This window comes from Rhopalosiphum padi, chromosome 1 (assembly GCF_020882245.1).
Source record: "Rhopalosiphum padi isolate XX-2018 chromosome 1, ASM2088224v1, whole genome shotgun sequence".
Lineage (NCBI taxonomy): Eukaryota > Metazoa > Arthropoda > Insecta > Hemiptera > Aphididae > Rhopalosiphum > Rhopalosiphum padi.
Genome location: NC_083597.1, coordinates 30,536,785 through 30,558,873, shown reverse-complemented (window position 1 = coordinate 30,558,873; position 22,089 = coordinate 30,536,785). Strand labels below are relative to the sequence as shown.

General features: G+C 26.3%; 1 protein-coding gene across 1 annotated transcript; it reads right to left on the bottom strand.

Moving 5' to 3' along the window:
• Positions 1-632: 632 nt before the first annotated feature.
• On the bottom strand, positions 633-10,845 carry LOC132917078 (uncharacterized). The gene is made up of 8 exons (XM_060977622.1): positions 10,717-10,845; positions 8,306-8,482; positions 6,374-6,564; positions 4,851-5,007; positions 2,730-2,875; positions 2,537-2,668; positions 943-1,008; positions 633-882 (listed from the first exon to the last, which is right to left on the bottom strand). The coding sequence occupies exons 1-8, from the start codon at positions 10,784-10,786 to the stop codon at positions 712-714; spliced, it is 1,110 nt and encodes a 369-aa protein (XP_060833605.1). The 5' UTR covers positions 10,787-10,845; the 3' UTR covers positions 633-711.
• Positions 10,846-22,089: the final 11,244 nt, after the last annotated feature.

Here is a 22,089-nt window from a genome sequence, read left to right as displayed (position 1 = left end):
CAATCTGCTATTGTTATTTTTATTATTATATTATATTAATATTATTATTTGATGTTAGTGTTGATAATAATAGTTTTTGAAGAAAATTTCAGAAATAAATTTGATTAAAATTGCATTACCAATTACGATACAAAAACTATTTCAGGCAATATTATACATGAATTCTAAAATTTAAAGTCTAAGTACTCAAACAATTTTTGAAAGAATGCATTATAGCAGCGGTTCTTAATCTTTTGTAGAACACGGACCCCCAATGAAAGATTTTTAGAAATCGCGGACCCCTACCAATTTTTTGTGGAATACCTTTTTTTTTACAAAACATATGATGTTGAATAACCAAAATTATAATAATAATTTTATATTACAAATTATAGAAGTAGACATAACAAAACATAGGTACATATTTATAATTATTTTTATTAAACTTAATTTTTCATAAAAACTGTAGGTAATATAAATTATTTTATTTTTAATTTTCTTAAAGCTGTCGTGGACCCCCAGGGGGCCGCGGACTACAGGTTAACAATGGCTGCATTATAGAATTTATAAATGGAATAATTTGAATATTATTACGTCAATTATTTATGCTTTAATATAAGTAGAAGACAATATTTATTAATTTAATTAAATAATTTATTATAATTGAATAAATATACAATGTACATATTATTACAGTATTGGTTAATAACAATTAATTTAATTTTTAATTACTTAGCTACCATTTAGTCTATTGCAAGTCTTCATTTCCAATCCAGTAAATCCATTTAATATCATATGAAACGTTATAAACTTATCTTCATCACATTCACATTTTAAATCACGATCCACTAAATCTATATCTCTACCTACAAATCCGCCTGCAAATTGGGCAGCAAATTTACCCTATAAATTAAGGATAAAATGTAAATAGCTTATATCATACTAGGTACTAAAATGTATTACTTTTTCGAAGAATGTTGCTTGATTGTCAGCACACCATGTATATTTATAATCAGGATTTTCACAGTACTATATAAACATTTATAAATAAATATAATATGAATTATTTAAATTTAAATGTAATACAACTTTTTTTTTAAATTACAATAATAACAAAGTAAAAGGAATCTTTATGATTATTAATTATTTTATAAAATTATTAACTAAAAATGACTAACAAATATTCATGATTTAGACAAATTTCCTTAAGATTCTAACTTTAAAGACGTATAAATAAATATTTTTAAAATATATTTGATGTATCTTTTAACTGGCATATAATTTATGATTATGTACAACTTATAAGGGGCTTCATAATAAATTTTCGAAGTTTTTGACTAAACAAAATTTATTTTTGTTTACAATAATCGATTTAATTTTTTTTTAAACAATTTTAAAAGATAAATGTCAAAATATAATTCAATAGAGATAAAAATGTTATCATGTATAAAAAATGCTATTATAGACATTTGGTGAAAATTTCAAACATTTTAGTTTATTCGTTTTTTGTTAAGTACACAGTACATCAAACAAATCCGGCGGTCGCCATAACCGCGCATTTTACACTTACACCGTTCAAAACCACACACATTTGATTCATAGTTAAAAATTAAATAGCAAAATCATAGAATTGTTTTTCATCGAGACAAGTATAGTTATAATCTCAACAAACGCCTTAGGAATCAAATGTAATGGTAAATAACTAAATACCTAAGGCAAACCAAAAAAAAGTTTTAACTATAATCCAGATTACCTATACATTTTTATTATTGTAATTTTATGTCCCGAAAGTTTTATTTTTATGATTTTGTGATCGTAATTAAATATGATCAACTGGTGTGCGGTACTAAACGATAATGTTATTTTTGATAAATGTACCTATACCTACGTTATTAATATATCAATGTGTGTGGTATTGAACGGTTTGATTTGGGGAAAAAATGCGGGATTTAAGTATAAATAAAGTGTGCGGTTTTGAACAACGCCCAAAAAATCGAGGTTAGGCTAGTAGAATACAGGTTATGTATAAATGTTTCGGTTATTTTGAAAAGTACTGGAAATTGTTTACTTTTGATCCTTTAAACTACAAACTAGATCCAATTTTTTATATTAGAAACCACTCCCAATATTCAAAATCAAAGTATATTTATTGCTCCAAAGTCGATGATATTGGTGAAAAACAATACATTGTAAAATCAATACATTTATTGATCTTCTTAAAATCTATAAATGAGACGGTAATTAAATTACACCTAATTTCTTAATATATGCTTTTACTCTTTAGATAGGTAGGTATGTTTATATGTTAATATAATAGAACATGATTTGGAGAAAATTCTATTTTATATTATTTTAACGTTATTTTTTTCAGTCCTTTTCACTTTACTTTATGCAATTCTATATTTTCTTGTATAAAAATACTTAGTTCCATATTAAACTACAGGGAAAAACAACATCAGTATTAGGTTTAAATATACTGATATTAACTATGCGATCTCCATAATTTATTGTTATAATTCTTTGATATAGGTATTAAATAAATAATTAATTATTATACCTCGTTATAAGATACTTCACAAGGTAAAAAATTCATTTCATCTTGTTCATTCACCGAAGGATTTATTAAATATTCTAAATAAATTATGTCCTTTGGAATGATTGATTCGTTTAAAGCAATTCCAAGTTGACTCTGAAAAAAGCAAAATATTTTTTATCTTATTTTTGATTCAAAGATTTGATATAAATCTTACTAAGGTATTAATACTGGGATTTGTTGGATCTGGTGAATCCAAAGGAGTAATTCCACCATTTATAAAATTAGGATTACATTCATTAAAATCCTTAAATCCAATTAGATAGAAATCCATAACCTCATTTAATGTTGCAAAATCAAACCCTTTACACAAAACATAGATAATATATATATGTTACAAGAAAAGTAAACTATCAGGAAATGGGGTACGTCGATACATGGCCTGGTATATGTATACTTTGCCCGTAGTAAAATGGGAATTATAACTAATTATATATATAAAAAAATTATATCAAACTCTATATTATCTCATCTGTTATCGCCGTTACAAGATTATGTCATAATCGGTACCATAAACATATACATATAATATACCCATGAACATTAGAGAATCTAATGTTCATGAATATACCTAATATTATAGTAGTATACCTATAGCATATATTTTAAGGTACCTTTTTATTATTATTAGTTATTACAATATTACATTATCACAATTCACGATTATATGTAACATGTAAGTTGCTAGTACTATTTATAAAAGTGCAGTGTTTAAATTTAATTAAAATGGAAGAGTAATATTTAAAGAAATTAAAAATTTTATAACAAAAAACAAAATTAAATAACCAGTATATATTTGATTAAACTAAATTATTATGAATTAATATCTGAAGTAAAAGAGCCCAAATCGAAATCAAGGGACCACAGTAACATACACATTTTTAGAGAAATATGACATCATAATAGTATCTGATGAGGGAAAAATTAATTGTTTCAGTGATTTTTAGTACTATGTTTACAACGAAGAATTATTTAATATTATTAATAAAACTCATTTATCTATCAATAGTGGCGGACGAAACCGTATGAAGTATGAAATAAATAAAAAAATATAAAAACATTACAAGAAAATCAATTATGTTATATTTAAATATCTGTAAATCTTTTTTTTTTTTAAAAAAGGGAACACTGCAAAGAAAAATCTAGTTGTAAAACCAATAATCTCTAATGAAATTAATTCTTGATGACGTTATAAATGACAAGCACGAACTGATGGTTGATTTTCAGCATTAATTAAAGAAGAAAAAGTAAGTACTAGAAAAAATAAAATAATTAAACAGAATCAATCACGAATTTCAAAAAAACCAAGCGAATAGATTGGAAAAAAAACAGAAAAGAATTTTGTGAAGGAAAAGCTGGAGAACCCGAAGAAATCAAAATACCTGATTTAACCAGAGCGCATAATGATGTATCATGTATGTAGTTTTCTTCAGATAATAGTTAAATTGTATTGTAAAGTGTAGTATAATACGTATTTTATTTTTTTTTTTATTTATTAATTTAATTCACGAGAACAATAAATTATGAGATTGCAAGCACTGATGAAAAATTGAAACAACATAGGTATACTCGTAATCAGTTTACTACGTGTAAAGAAAAATTAGTTGACGCAGGGGACATGCTTAATCTAACAATTATCTCATTAAAATAAATAGTGTAGACATTTTCCAATTTAATAAGAGGAGAGGGGGTATGTTAGATGTAATATTGCACTAAAAAATGCTCATATAAAAAAATTTAAATGTAAGGCAGCAGGGAAAAAATATAATTCTAAATGTCAGTCCAATAATAATTGCTCAAACAAATAATGATGCGAAATAATTTTTTTTTCTAATCATAAGACATTTTTAGTAGTGATACCTAAGAATTTTGTTTATTAATAATAACAATTTGATGTTCTTAATTTATTAAACGATTTATAAAATTAGTAATCAAATTTATAGAATAGCCCAATAATTATAAAATAACATTGGTAAAGTATCGAACTATAACAATTGTGGTTTACATTGCCCAAGCTACACTGGGCTATTCTATGTAGGCCGGGCAATGTATAATTTTGCCTACATTGCCCATAAAAATCGGGCAGTACCACAATGTCCGGTATAGTGAACTTTGCCTGTAACATATACGGCTATAAGTAATATAGATTATACAGTTAAATCTTCAATATCATAATTATAATTTAAGACACCTGCAGTGGTACCATAATACTTATTGATCTATTAATACTAATTCGAATTAAACAGTTATTGTTGTCTATGTTAGTTTATCCACTTACAATTCGGATCCGTTGAAGGAGTCGTATTGCTATAAAATATAAAACTTTTTGCTTCTAAATACAACCCAATTGACAAATTTGGTATTTCATTTTTTATAGTTGTCACATAATTTGCTAAATTTGTATAAAAGTCGTCAGGAACATTATAATCTAAATTCTACAGAAAAAAAAGTAATTAAGTATAAAATTATAATTATAAATGCAAAAATATAAATGTACCTAACGGCTAACACTGTACGTATGTTCTAACTAAACTATTTACATTTAATAACAATAAATTAATATATTGGTAGGTATAATTTATATGTTATTGGTGTATGGTTTAACGTTTAAAAGGCTTAAGAGGATGTCATATCCCCATGTGTTGTGGCGTTGTCTTCGTCTTACTAACGCGTACCATACTAAAATATTATACGTTCAGTAGTTCCAATTCTTATTATAAAACTTAATGATTAGAAAATTATCTACGTTCTATCATCGGTTCTTTACAATATTTACATTTTTAAGTGGATTATGAGCGTTTATAAATATTAATATTTTACATAACTGTGAAACTCCATTTGAAATGTGGGAAAAACAAAAACTACTTAGTATTTATTACCAAAAATCTGAGGCAAGTATCATTTGCTTAAAATTCTGAGCAATTGCGATGCATGAACACGAATACACGAAGATTCTTATTAATGCATATCATGTTTATATGAATATTAAAAGGCAGGTCGATAGTTATATAGGTACTTAAATCTTTTGTTTGCAATACGACTACCGCTAAATCAGAATTATTAATTTTATAATAGCTACATTTTAAATTCAATTTTCAATGAGAAAAAGTTATATGCGAACATTTTTCTTTATTTAAATCAAGACCGTTTGATGTGTAGCACCAATGAAATTTTTTAAAATTAGATTGACCTTAATACAATTATTAACTGAATAATTTAGCAAATAATGTTTTTGATCGTCAGCAAAAATTTAGAAGTTACAGTTTTTAAAAATGTTGGTTACGTCGTTCATAAATATTAGAATAAGTAAAAGTGATAGATGTCCACTCTGATGAACGTTGAATGAAACATTAATGCCCGACAAGATAGAATTTTTTAATTTAATTTGTTGAGATTTATCATTTAAATATAATTTAAACTATTTAAACATTGATTTTGAAATGCCGCTGTATTTTAGATTTTTTTTAATAAGACATATAGATCTATACTATCAAAAGTTTTTCTAATATTAGGGTAAACTTCATCACCTTGGGTACCTTTACTAATTATTGATACAATATCAGTATAATAAAGTAGTAAATTTGGTATAGCCGATTTAGCATAACAAAAATTATGTTGATTATCCGAAACTATATTAGAAAATACCACTGCCAATTATTAAAGTCCAGTTGTGTGTTACATTTATATTATACTTATACATATATTACATTATTAGCTTAATAATAATGTTGTGTTATTTTTCTACGTAAAATCCTAAATCCTAAATTATCAAATTATTTGTAGTATATAGTAGCTACTTACAAGTTCATAATGGTAATTTATTTCTTTCAGAATCAAACCTGACACAGGAAACATGGTAATAAATTCTTTCAATTTTTGAACTTCTTTTAAAGTGTTTTCAGGATCAACTGCCTTAATCCAAGCTTGTATGTCTTGGTGATTATAATATAAAAATACACTAGAGCTGTGTTCAATTAAATCTGTAATGCGATCTGGAAAAAATCATAAATACACTTTAATTACTGTTAATCAAAATATTATGATATTTGTTAATTATATAGTATACACGCATATGTGTACATATACTATATAGGTTAGATCAGCGTTTCCTAAAGTGTGTTCTACCTTAGTATTTTATATTATTTAAAAAAGGGGGTTCCACGAAACACAAACTATTTTTCAAGGGTTCCGTAATTGTAAAAGTTTGGGAACCGCTAGGTTAGATTATTCGAAAATCATGCTCAGGTAGATGTAATTTTACACTGATTTAAAAAAGGCTTTTGACTTGGCGAATCACAATATTATATCAGTCAAAATAATTAGGGCAGATTGTTTTGGTGAGTCACTTGTAAAATGGTTTTCCTCTTATTTAGTAATAGATCTTTATTTTATCATAGTATTTGGTATATTATATTCTCTTATTGTCTCCTTCTGGTGCTCAACAATGAGGTCAGTTATCGCCACTACTATTTTCGGTGTATGTCAATAGTGCATGTTAAGTGTTGAATTATGATAAACGGTTTTGTTTCGCAGATGACATGGAATTTTTTATGAAAATTAACTCTTCTGACGATTGTCGTAAACTCCAAATCAATTTAACAACAATTTATTGATTGGTCTTATCACTAAAATTCAATATTGAAAAGTCATATCACTCAATAGAAACCATTGAAAAATATGATAGATTACTATATTAGGGCAACTATTAAGCTTTTTAACACTACGATTGATTTAAATTTTAAGTTTAATAGTTATAGGTACTTATGTAGATTCTTAACCATATATCAAAACAAAATGCTGTAACTCTGTAAGGCTTGTAAAATGTTAAGATTCATAAAAAGATTATCCAAGGATTTTAAACTTTGCCAGTCTTTGAAAACTAACTATAGCTCACTTGTTCATTCTATTTATACTCTAGCTTACAAGCAAACGCACCTATAGGTGACGATGAAAATGCGTTCAAACTCGCGCACTCACCAATTAATATTTTATTAACACAAACCAGGAGTGATGGAACCCGACTAAGTCACGCCTGTAACACTTTTTAGGTGCAATGGCTGAGTCTATGAATCCGATTTACGCTATTGCGCCTAAAGAAGTTTTACTTAAAAAAAAAATTTGTATCGCTGTCCGCTATCGGTTGCAGCGGTACCGGTAGCTGTCATGATGGACGATTATCTCCATTACATGCAGATGCATGACTTATGGCTACTGAATAATTTACCAATATTGGTTTTATCTATATGATTTATTAGGTAATTTACAAGTGATTCATTTTGACGCTTTCTGTGTCGCACAAATTTGTAGAATGACCCCAGCCATAAGACATAAAAAAAAGGCTCTAGAGTACTGAATACATAATCAATGTTATGGTATACTGATACTGAAATCTACAACTTTACAATAAAGCATACAATTAGTTTTATAAATACTTGTCCCCACATTATTCTTTAATATTTTTTCCAGTGATAAATCAAAAACGATTACGACTATAGAAACTTCACGTCAATCAGATATAAATCTTGAATACGTTTGAATACTGTTATCATGGTTGTATATTATAAATATTTCTAGATAAAACCATATCTTTTAAATTTTAATATTAATGAGTAATGACTATACTAAATTACTAATCTACTACAAATTATGTTTTGAATACCTACTTTATTATAGTAATAATTACAATATTATATACATGTAAATGGGTATTTATATCTGTAATCATTTTTTTACCTATATCAGTTGGAAAATAGGTAGGGCTAATTAAAAAATTATCGTCAATTTTTATTCCATCATAAAGTAAATCTGAGCATTCCGATGGTAGAGTTTCTAATTTCACAGCACGTTCATGACAGCGGTCATCATCGGGATCAATACCACCTGAATACTTACATGCTGATGCACCAAGTTCTAAAAATACAAAAAAAAAAAGATAATCAAATATTACCTTATTCTATTTATATATAATATATAATATATGATTGGAAGTTTGAATCAAAACGTTTGTGTCTATTTGAATTTTTGTTAACATTTTTAAGAAGGAATATATGTCCGGATGAGGTGTGTAAAAACATGAATTCAATTTTGAATGGAAGCTTTACACGTCACTACACATCACTACAACACATACTGCACGTGGTTGTTAAAGACTAATTACGAATAGTATGTTTCTATGTATGGAAATAAATGCAAACTAGCAAACTAATACACAGTGCAATATTATTAGTTATCAATCCATTTTATCCATAAAGATAAATATTGTTAGCAATAATATCGCGGACGCACATGGGGTATACCAAAATGTTTAGCGATATTATTGAGGACGCAGTTGGGCTATTAAAAAGGTACGATATGATTAACGGGACGCGGACGCCCCCCAGCAGAGCCAAATTTAACTACTAATGCATGCGAGTCTTTTCATTCTCACTTAAAATCTAGCTTTTATACAACTCATCCAAATATTTTCATGTTTATAGAAAAGTTAAAATAAATTCAAATAAAAGCATATATCAAACTAAATAGTATAAATGAACTCTTTAAATACCAAAATTAAAAAAAAAAAAAAACGCGAAAAGTTACAAAATTTAAAATAAATATGATAGTGGTCAAACTCTAATTGATGAATATGTATCAACAATATGTTGTTATTTGTAATATTCGTAATTATTTTACTTTTTAAAATTATATATTTAATTTTAACTTTAATTATTCATATTTTATGACTGTAACAAATTAAGTATACATTAGAGATAATTAAAAAAAAATATAGCTATTGATTTTTAAATTTTACCCGGGTGAAGTTTACATATCACCTTTTTACACTTGATAAAAACTCGAGCGCAGTTGCAGTTTACATGTGTGATTTTGTGTTAACCTGTATTTTGGGCGCAGTTTACGATCAATGCCTTTTCTGCGTACTCGGGAATAGTAAATTTCATTTTATTGAATTAATGAGGTGAAATAAAATAAGAAATTAGGTTATTTATGTACCCTGCATTATGCACTGATAGAATTTTAACATAATAGGTAATAACTAATACTATAATGACACATATAACTTTATCAATAACCTCACCAGAGTATAATTAATATTATTATTTAAGTACTTTTAAAAATTGTACCAATTTGATCATTGTAAAACGTAGGCTATTAGTCATATATTACATTGAAAAAAACTGTAATACAATATTTGCATAATTTTTCAAATTATAGCTACTGACTTTCCAATTACTTTACATACTATATATTATTATAATAATTAAATACTAATAAGAAATAAATGTAATATTTCCAGAAAAAATTATTTAATTTAACCTGAAAAATAAATGAGTAAGAAACTAATGGTCATATCAAAAAAATATATTATTATGAAGTATACTTAGTTATAATATAGGCTGACAGATCATTTTCGCTCAGAATATACAATGATTTGTCATTGGATTATAATTTAACACATCCACCCCTACAGTGATTCACTTTAGATATACCTATACCATACAGCTAACCGGTATCCACTCGCTTACCTTTTTATTTCTGATTATTCTTCTTTATTTAAAATTTGAAGATTAATGCATTATTACTGCTCTTAAATGTGACAAGTGATAACACACAACAATTTATTTAAAGAACACATATAATAATTGTAAAAACAAAACATTCATTATTTAATTTTTCTATCAGAATTTAATGAGACGTCACAGATTATTTAATAAAATAATTGTACTATTAAAAATTAAAATCATCAAACTTAAAATTATTTTAATATATGATAAATTTAGATGATAGTGATATATATATATATATATATATATATATATATATATATATATATATATGTAATAAGTAATAAGTGGAAAAGACTTACAAATAATGAATTACAGTGAAAGAGCTAATGGACGCAATTTGAGTTACAAAATATGTTGAAACATTAAATAATATTCTTAATTAAGTCTTTATATTCTAAGATAAAAAAGAGTTAAGTTTCTAATTTAGTATGTAGACACCTGGTATATATTACAATAATTATTAGAAAACCATGTAATCACTATCTTTCCACTTTCTAAAATTATTTTAATAATTTACATATTAGTTTCCTTAATATTCATCATATAATTAAGTATATTGTTATAAATATTTGTATTTACCAGCTGCTGCAATGACTAAAATACTTAGATTTAATAAAATAATAAAAATGTTAACCAGTAAAATATTCATTTTATTATTTTAAATATAAAATAAAATACTATAATGAATTATACAAATTTGAAATTAAATATGTAAGTTGTATAATTATATATTTTTTACGCCCATATTAGTGATATAAATAGGTACTTTATTGGTATTTGAACAATACATTTAATAATTGTTTGCAGGTGTGAACATAAATATATATTAGAAAATAAACATAATGAATTTGTCATTATTATAATTTATTTCATAATTATGACATAATCATGAATTATATTTAATATATTTAAAATATTATTGTAATTTGTAGCCTGTGATTGTATGTATATATTGAATGTAACCTATTTTATTTTTACCACTATATAAATTATTTTCTACATGAAAGACCCAAATTAAACAATTATTTGTATTATTATTTTTGTCACTACTTACACTATAACAGATCAAGCGCTTACAACCGTGTGAAGAATAAAATGATGAAACCTAGATGAACACCTACAGTATTCTGTACCTTTATTATTACAGACGTCATGTCTCTCAATGAACGAAACATTAAACGATTTAAACGATAGATATTTCAATATGTCTATATGTTAACTAAGTTCAAACTAGGTCAGGAGTTTTGATTAAACATCGTTTGTATAAACTATAATAATAGTATATAGGTAAATTAATATATATAGAAACAATTAAATTAAATTAATTCTTTATATTTGAATAATAAAATATAGGCTTTGGTTTATAGTTCAGATTATATAGCTCTGATTTTGGATTCATTAGAATTACGGACACTTGTAATTAGTAATTGGCAATAAAAATATCAAATTCTATAAATTACAATGGATGCCTGTTTATAACGAACGCTTTTGCAGATGATTCCACGAGTATTCGTTATAACTGTTATAAGTGGGTTTTACTGTATCTATATTTTATATCAAAATTACGTAAAATATACATCTTATCACATATCATAATATAGGATATAGGTATGTAACACTATTATTAACAAATTCGAGGATACGAATATTTATATTACTTCAAAAGTTAAATGTTATTAGTTATTACAAGTAATAAGTATTTGTACAATAAGCATATAATTTCACAGCATACATTTCACATAATAAATATAAAATTTAATTTAACAAAAATATAATAGAACAATATTATAATAATATTTTTTATAAATTAGATAAAGTACGTTTAGAGTTAAATGTGAGATGAGTAGTCTAATAAAATATTTAATTTCGATTGAGAGGTAGCTAGGTAGGTCATTTGGGATACAAGGTTTTCGTTTTGTTTGTTCTGTTAGGTACCTATTAATTATTATTTATTTGATTTTTTGTTTGTGTTTAATTTTTTTGTCCTGAGATAATAAATTTGACTTTTATTTATATTATTTGACTATGAGAAAGACTTGCAAATATTATAATAACGCTTAAATAACAATATTAAATTCAAAGTTTGATCTAAGTTATGGGCATTCTAAAATTTAAATATTTAAAATTAAATAATGCTTATACATTGCTTCAATATTAAAATTACTGAAAAATGACTGAGTAAAGCAGATTCTTTTTCACGTAAAATATGTTAGGTTATGCGTTAAATAAATTAATTAAATAAAAACAAATTAAACCTAAACTGTCCACTAAAAATACAGACGGCAACAGGTACCTACTGTTGAATGATGGATATAAGTACTGTCTTCGCATAATGTACATTTTGCGTCGTGATCACAACTTTTGGTACGGATGTAATTTAGGTGTGGTTTTCAATTAAGCAGATGCATATGAGACTTGTTTCAATGTGTTATGGTGTGGCAATAATTTCGGAAGTTTAGATATTAAAGAGCATGTTTATTGATTCAAGGGTCTTCGGTTTTCATTTTTGTATAATGTAAATATTCCAACTCGACTATATCATTATTCATTGTTATATCTATATAGCTTTTATTTTAAATCAATAAAAAATATATCAGGTACTGGTATTTTGGATTTTTTGTGATGGGTGTTCAGAATATTTGAAGTCATGAAACCTATTTGTTGTTAAGTGAAATATAAACTTTTGATAACAACCCTATTTGGTTTGTTTTATTTTTAATTTGTGCCTAAAAAAATATTACAATATAAATAAATAATAATAAATTAATAACGTTTGCACTACTGTTATACGAGAATTGGCACCTAAAAATCTGAAATAATAATTTGCCTTTTTAAAATATAACATTTGTGGGTGGGTTTAACCATGCAATTTCAATTAATTAGGCTTTGTAAAAATATGTAAATACACAAAAAAATATTAAAAATTTAATAAAAAACGGTTTGTACTTTTTGAATAATGAACGACTAACTGTCATAAAATTATTAGGCACGTTGTTTGTTCAGATGTTTTTAAGCTAATAAATATATATAGTATAATATTGCTATGTATACATAATATATTTTTATATCTATTTTTTTAATTTAATATAATTTTACTAACTACATAATTAGTCTCTATAGGCCTCTTAAATATCTTATTTATTTATTTGTCCAACTCGTTGGCCATCGTAGCATCGTAGTATTCAGTTTTCAATACCTATGTGAATAGACACGATTACGAATGGGAATGTTGGAGTTCTTATAATTTTAAAATTTTGTGTTATGATTATACAGCCAGTAGCGTAGAAAGACTCGTTAGCGCCCCAAGCAATCTTAAAAAAAGCGCCTTTTTACCAATTAAAAAAATTGACAAATACAAAAAATGTATGTTATGATGAATGGGACAATTTGGGATTTTCCTTATGCTATTTTCATAATTTCATTATTAAATTCACACGTAGTTGTAGTGAAATTATCATATGTTGGCAATAAAATGTTTATTAATTTTCTTTTAATAAATATAAGGAACTAATAAACTATATTACCATTAAATTGTTTATTTTTTATTATGGCTTGTATTTTTTTAATTTTGTTCAAAAAATATTTAAATAATATACATCATTTTTTATTTTTATAAATAATATTTATGTTTCTTCAATTACTGTTATCATTTGTAATTTCTAAAAGTTTTCTTCGACTCTTTTTAACTGTCTTTGTTTCTTTCTATTCAAACAGAATTTGTTTTTTTTTTATTCTAAATATAGATTATTACATCGTTTTAGTTTCATAGATGCACACATCAAAAACGAATGCAATTTTAAATAAACAACGGTTCCTATTCTTCAAAACACAAACCTGGAATAGTTTTATGTATACTTAGCTCAATGTAACATGACAGTTAAACGTACACTTTAGAAACATTATTGCGAGTCCACGTGATGGTAAGAAATTATTTTTATATAAGTCTTGGAAATGACGGATTGGCTCGACGAGTTATACCGAGCAAAACTCGATGGGCCATGACAATTTTGAGCCGTCCAAGTCATGAGGAACCGCAAGCCGAAAATATGTGAAATGAGTTAAAAGTTGAAGAAATGAAGACTAAATGTTGGACTTGCACAGACCATAATAGATGGTTGTGAGTTGTTGATATTAAAACTCGGTGAGCAGAATTAATCCAATCCGGGCCTGAGTCTTAGTCAGTACAGCAAAGTTAAACTAGGTACCTAATTCAAGTAAGATAATTTTATGTATTTTGTAAATATATGTATTAGTATAGGTATATATAGACTTATTAAATTATTTTAAATATTTATTATAGCTATAATGTAGTTTAATATAATATTAAATATTTTAATTGCTTATTTAATACATTTACGGATGACCTGTGGACTGTGATTAGGGCAGAGGATAATTCAGTGACTAGAGGATTTTGGCGATTTAGTAGATTAGGAATAAAAATTGTTCGTATCCCATCACTCCCGTAATATTCGTACCGCATAGATACCTATATTATTATTATTATTTTATTATTTTATTTAGTTGTCGTCCCATTACGCATCACATATAAATATTATAATAATATAATATTAACATGTTATCTACATCATTTATTAAGAAGAAAACAAATAATAATTCTACAACGAATAGAGGGCTCTATCCATCTTGGCTTTGCCTTCGGCGCACATTTTGCTTAACTTTTAATTAAATAGTAGCAGTCTTTCGCGTTCCTCTTCCTCTCGCTTGGAAAGCACTTGTGATCGGACAACTATATGTTATATTTTTTAAATATACGTACTAAACATTTTTATATCTTATTATTATTTAATATTTTATTTTATAGAATAGAGTTGGTTTTAAACGTAGGAAAACGTTAAATTATTTTAGTTTAAAACCCATAAAAAATACATACACACAATTTAACAATAAACTTGAATTAAAGAAAATTTAAAGAGAATTTTAAAGAAATTATTAAAAATAAGGAGACCATGAAAATAGTAGATGCACTCATATTGATAAATAAATAAAAACGTGTATGCGCGCAAAACGTCGTGTGGCTTTGTTCTAAGTTATATGTTATTTCATCTTCGTCAACAACAACAACGTCAAATGACTGGAAATCTGTCTATAAATAGATCCTAGGCTAAAGAAATATTACCAACACGTCAACATGAGTTTATAAAAAATATTAAAATTTAAAAAGTTAAAGGTTATTTAAAAATTATGAAATTTTTGCTATTTTTAAATGATATAATGAACGTTATATTGAGAATAATAGAAAAAAACTCATCATCTTACCCTCCAAAATATTGTCATCTTTTAATTTTATAATAAGTTTATTTTCTAGAACCAAAATTGAGCGAGTTCTAAGACGGGGACAACACATGGCGAGTGCGACGTCCTCTTAACGATCATGAACAGAATCGACAGAATCTGATATAAGTGATATAACTATATAATACAAATATAATATCATTATGATTGTTGTTCCATGAATAACTACGTTTATGCGACCCGTTATAAGTCATAATTTATGTTATATATGTATACATTATATATTATCCTATTTTGTGATATGACTATATATAGTGTGTATAATATATGTATATATTTATGTATAGCTGAGAAATAATAGGCATTTATTTTCTCAATATACATTATGGTATAATTTTTTAGAAAATAGGTTTTATTTTTGGGGGGTGCACAAGACAATTGTTTACAGTTGTGTACACATGTAAAACACATTGAAAACAATAAAATTGTGTACTATGCTATTATAATAAATAATTCTATAATTTTGTTGTACTTATAGTCTATGTTTAATTCGTAATGCATTTAAATACGCTATACAAATGTCGATAAATAACAAAAAAAAAAAAATATTCATATTTTTGGCAGAAGTTATGCCAAAATTTACTGAGTGATTATAATATCGCAAATGATATAACAGTTAGTGAGTAATTAATGCATATACTATACAGGGTAGGTGAACACCTACAGTATTATGTTACCTAAATTATAATGAATAGATTATATATGTATTTCAAACTGTCTAAAAGTAATAATCACTGTCATCTATAATATAGATTCTATAGTGATTAGAGTATACAATATTTGAACATAATAGTCACTTTTTGTGAGTCCGACTAAGTGAAAGTATTTGTGTAAAAAAAAATTTAATATTTGGCAGTGTGTATATCATTTAAATATTTCAATTAACAGGGTGATTATTTTATCATGAACCACTCATTATTTCAAAAAGTATTCATGTTTTTGAAAATATTTTTTTACATTGTTTCAAATGTTAAAAAATCAACGATTTTTTAAAAAAATTATATTTTTAAATATTTTTTATCCTTAATTTTTTTTAATTTTTTTACTTTTTTAAATGACAACATAGAGTTTTAATTTCATATTCCATAACAGAATAATTTTCTAAGTATTTTGATACATAAAAATCGAATTTAGGGCGAGTAATTTATGAGTTATAAGTATTTAAGGTTTAGATATGCGGAGTGGAGTGATACGGGGTTACCCCGCAAAATGTTTGTCCACTACTCCGCTTGTCTAAACTTAAAATACGTATAACTCATAAACTACTCGCCCTAAATTCGATTTTTATGTATCAAAATACTCAAAATGGATTTTTTTTGTTACCCTAGTCTTCTCAATAAATCTGCATGCCAAGCTGCTAATTGTAACAATGATGGGTATGCAAGTTTTTCCCAGCTAGGCGGCACTTTATCCATGAACAAATATTCTTCTAATGTCTCCATATCTGCTGTTATTATCAGTTCACCCTAAATTTTAGGAAATACAAATGATTTATTAAGTATTACTCTATATGCAAGAGTAGTGAATCATTTTTCTAAATAAAAACGTTGATAAGATTTTAATAGTAATAATAATTTAGAGATCTAAGCTCGGTAAATTTTTGCTGCATAAATTTACCAATTATTTTTTTACAGGTAAATATTTTTTTACCGAAAAAATTAGTATGTGAATGAATGTCTTAACGAGGTGAATATTCATACCATATCAATAGAATTGAATAGTTGATAATATACATTTAAAACGTATAAGTTCAACATGTCTACAACTACTGATAGTGTATTACCATAAGATATATCTACAACTATATGCTATTAATAAATTTTATTTTATTATTAAATTATAATTGTAACTATTTATATAGGTATAACTAGAGAAAAACACAAATAAAACTAAAAACTAGAATTTATTTTGATTTTTGTTTTTTGGTGTTAATGATGTTAAGTACCTATAATGAATCTGATTTGATTAATTTTCAATTTATTTTATAGATACATTTTTAATATTTATGTACCTACATATAAAATAACTTAAAAATATTTGCTAGATATAGATTTATTATTTTTATCTAGGTTATTATACGAAAACTGGGAGACTTTATATAAAGCATCAGCTGTATCCGGTCTAAAACCATATTCATTTTTTGATAATAAACTATTTGTTTTTATAGATATTTAATCAATCTTAATAATTTTTTCAAGTATTTTTGAAAGATTACTTAGAATTGAAATAAGTCCATAAGAAAGAAGATAGAAGATTTTGTGTACACGGTCAAAATATCTGAACACGATCACAAGATCGATTATAAGTTGAAATTCTATAAAAAAAATGTTTAAATTAAAATAAAATATACATAAAATCATCAAATAACTTCAAAAATACTATTAAAGAATGATAAATAGCTATATAAAAAAAACTATTAGATACTTACTATTTTTTATGCTTCAGAGTTGACGTATCTTATACATTTGAATGTAAATTATTCAAAAAATTCAATTTTATTTTTAAGTTAAGTTAATATTTTTACTATAATCATAGACCTTTATTATAAGGTCTATGACTATAATAATAAAATGACAATTTTTTAGTGTAAAATATGATATTAGTATATTACATAACTACCTTTAATATTGTAATAGATAAATTTCTCAATGTGAATTTATAAAAATAGTTAAATTTACATTTTTGCCTGATATGTAATATTATTAAAATTGTTTGTGTAGTTATTTTTAATTTTTATTTATATTAGTTAGACCAAACTTATGCGTACCTAACCCGAAAAAAATTGAGGGTCACAATTCAGTATTTGAGACACAATCGTTTGCAGCCAAAATAAATATCTACATACTTGAAAAAGATCGAAAATACAGAAATCTGAATACTATAAATATTCGAATATTCGAGTAAGAACTAAGAATCCGTAATATTCGGATTTTGCAATTCGAAATATTCGGATATAACATTCTGGCTATCCGAATATATTATGTTCCAATACAAATTATCACATCATTGTTAATGTATGATATCGTCAGAAAAAATTGTTATGTAAGTGTTACATACTTACATAAGTGTTATATTTAAAATTGTTTCATGCCCATTCGTCATATCAGAGGTGGTCGATCAAATTATCGTTAGTTTTTCTTCGTCCAATATAATTATTATATAATACTGCGAAGAAATGTGGGGAAATAGTATTATCGCCCTCGTAAAATCGTGTCGTTTTTATGTTTCGTTATGATTGCATTTAAAACGCGTAATCGTTTTATGTTTAGTTCGGTGCGTACGAATTGCGTCCCGTATAAAAAGATATAAAAAGGTATAATACTAATTGCGTCCCGGGTTTTTCTCGAGCACGGCTGAATTGCGTCCCCAGTACCTATGATATCTAAAATGTATAAAGGCGAAATTATTGATTACTATAAATTATTTTAGTATTTCCGATTTAATAACACATTTTGTCTGAATGTAGTAAAATTAATATCATATTTTCTCCAAAAAAAGTGTTTGCAGATTTTGAAAAGCAATACATTTAGCTATTTTATCAGTTTGGCCTTCAATAACTTTAAAAAGATGTCGTTTTCATTTGGGGCAAAGTTGGTATAGGAAAATACAATCGATTGGCCTAGGTTCTGAGTATAAAATTGACAGCGATATAAGTAAATACTTGAAATATTTTTTTGGACTCCGTTTCTGCGTCCTGACGAAGTGATCGACTGTTTCAAAGACAATTTAATATCTATTAAACCGTTAGATGAAAAAATATATATATTCACAGATTATATATTAGATACATATATACTGCCAGAATCTAGTTTTTCACCTTCATTATGGGCAGAATACTCGGCTACAACTATACGGACTACTAATAGTTGTGAAGCTTTTCATTCGAAGCTCAACGCGATGTTTTATAATGCCCATCCAAATATTTTTCAATTTATAAATACTCTGAAGAGGTTACAAACTGATATTTATATAAAACAACGTAGCACTCATTTAAAGAACCGTACAACCTCGATAATTAATAAAGAACAATTTTTAAAACAAGCAATGGCAGATTTTCAATCAAAAAAAATTAGTAGATTTGAATTTATAAAAACGTTATCTTTTAAATTTTTACCAATACCATAATATTTTTACTACAGTTTATATTTATCTATTTTTTAATATTTTTATACATGTACAATTACAAATGCAATAATTAATATAAAAAGAAAAAACAATATTTTTAACCGATTTGTAGTAGTAATTATGTAATTATTATTACAGATAGTCCTAAGTCTGTATAAAAATGGGAAGGGAAATATTTGTTTAGTTTTTAAAATATACGAGACGCATTTGGTATGCACAAAAAAAATAGGGACGCAATTAGTATGACCCCCAAAAAAACTTGGGACGCAATTCGTATGCAGCCGTTTAGTTAATCTATACAACATTACCCTTTTTAAGGGTATTAGCTCATTAAATAAATCAAAAAATAATTAATAAAGAAAATTTATTATAAGCGAAAAAATAAAATAAATGTCTTATTGCAGTGCATAGATGAGATTATTTCCATAGTATTTATAGCCACTTCATGTCATCTCGTTATACTTTCTAGTGGACGGTTACGGACAGTGCCGGATTTAGAACAGGTGTCATCCTAGGCCCTTTTAAATATGCCACCCCTACCCCAAGAAAAAAAATATAGTATTTATTCCTAATAAATTTATTTAATTTTAAAGAAATTAGGTCAGTAGTTATTATAAGCAAAACAAGTAATTATAAATTCTAATAAACAATAAACCTGAAATGTATCAAATTTATGGATTTACTTCTATGTTTTTTAAATATATATATTACATAATATATAATATTAATTTACGCAGTTACATAAATGCATAAAATATTTATATAGTTTTTTTCCATTTCATACAAAATTTGCCGGCTCTGGTTACGGAGCGGAAGAATGTTACAAAAATGTTTTATCTTTTGAGTTTTGACCGTCACGGGCGGCGAGTGGAACAGTAGCGATATCGTATTGACAACGATTCGCGATTAAAGTGCTAAGAAAAAAAAAAATCAGTGATTACCGAACCCGGCATTACTCGTTCGCTGGGATTCCGAGGCGTAAAAGTGGTAATTAGCGGATCGCCTCACGGGTACTGATGATACTCGAAAATTATTGCCCAGTCGGTCATCATGCTGCCTGACGCCTGTATCCGGTCACCGTCGACGTCACTTTGACGGTCTCACGAAGATCGGTACTGATGACATTATTTTTATTTCAAAGTCAGTTACCCCGTACAGAGTGTACACTGTGTACAGTCTCCACCGTCAATAAATCGTTTTCACAGTGAGCACTGCCGGAGCTGCGTTGTGTCCCGCGCGCGTACAATTAGCCGCCTTACCGCTATCGTCTGACATCACGGTACCGGCCTCGATATATATATATATATATTATATTTATATATACTTGATTTATCTCGGCGGCGGCCGTGGATCTATACACAAATTGTTTTACGTCTCTCGATAACGCAACATTTTCTCGCTCTCTTTTCATCGTCGGTAACGTCTTGCTACACCGCGCAGATTCGATTTTTCATCATATTTAAATCTTGCAACTTCCGTGCGTGTGTGTACTGTGTAATTATATTGTGATGTGTGACTACAGTGACGGCGCTAGGGAGGGAGGGTACTCCGTGCAAATGCCCGGGGCCCCATGTCTACTTATTTGTTTTTCATAATTTTATGGCACACAACTTGAGAACAATTTTTTGTAAATAAGTAATGCAGACAATGTGCATAGTTTGTAATCATACAGGGAAAAATGAAATTAATATTTGTATTTTAAATATCAATTATTATAAGCTATAAACTATAATACATTATAAAATATAATAATATAAATACAACACACGTCGGTGTGTTTAACACTACTCGTGTTATCGTTATTCATTACTTGTTTGTGTTACCTATTTGTGACTTGTCTAATTGTCTGTCTAGCCCGGCTAGCCGCGTAGCTTGTAATGTATACATTGTACAAGTAAGTCGACTATAGTGTGTACATTTTACAAATTGATTTCGTTTCGTTTACTTTACATCTTTATCCATAGTTTTGTGAACATTAATTATTAAAATATCGCGGCTATTTGCTTATTTACGATTAAATTAAATTGTTAATACCTTTTACGTTACATGTATATTTAAGTGGATCTTTAAAAAGAAAATTAAAAAAACAACGCGATGACAAAATAAAAATGCTCCAGCTAATAATTAATTTGTTTAATAATGCAGTAGCAGTTACTACAGAAAATTTGATCAATAAGTCAATAAAATCTACACTGGAAAAAGCAACTGATATTGTAAGTAACTTTTAAGTACTATTTTTTTTCTATTTCCTACCTATATAAATATTTATATATTTCTTATTACATATATATTATATTATAGTTCGAATAAAAATTCTTGCTATAAAATTCAAATACCATAATTGTAAAATTGGGGCCTATAAAAATTAAAAGCTAGGATTTATTATTTATATTTTATTTTATTTTTGTTTTGATTTATATAAATATATAAGTATATAATAAATTTATTAGTCAAATTTAGTCAATTTATTATCTAATGACTAATATTATAAAATTAATTTTATAATTAAATCAT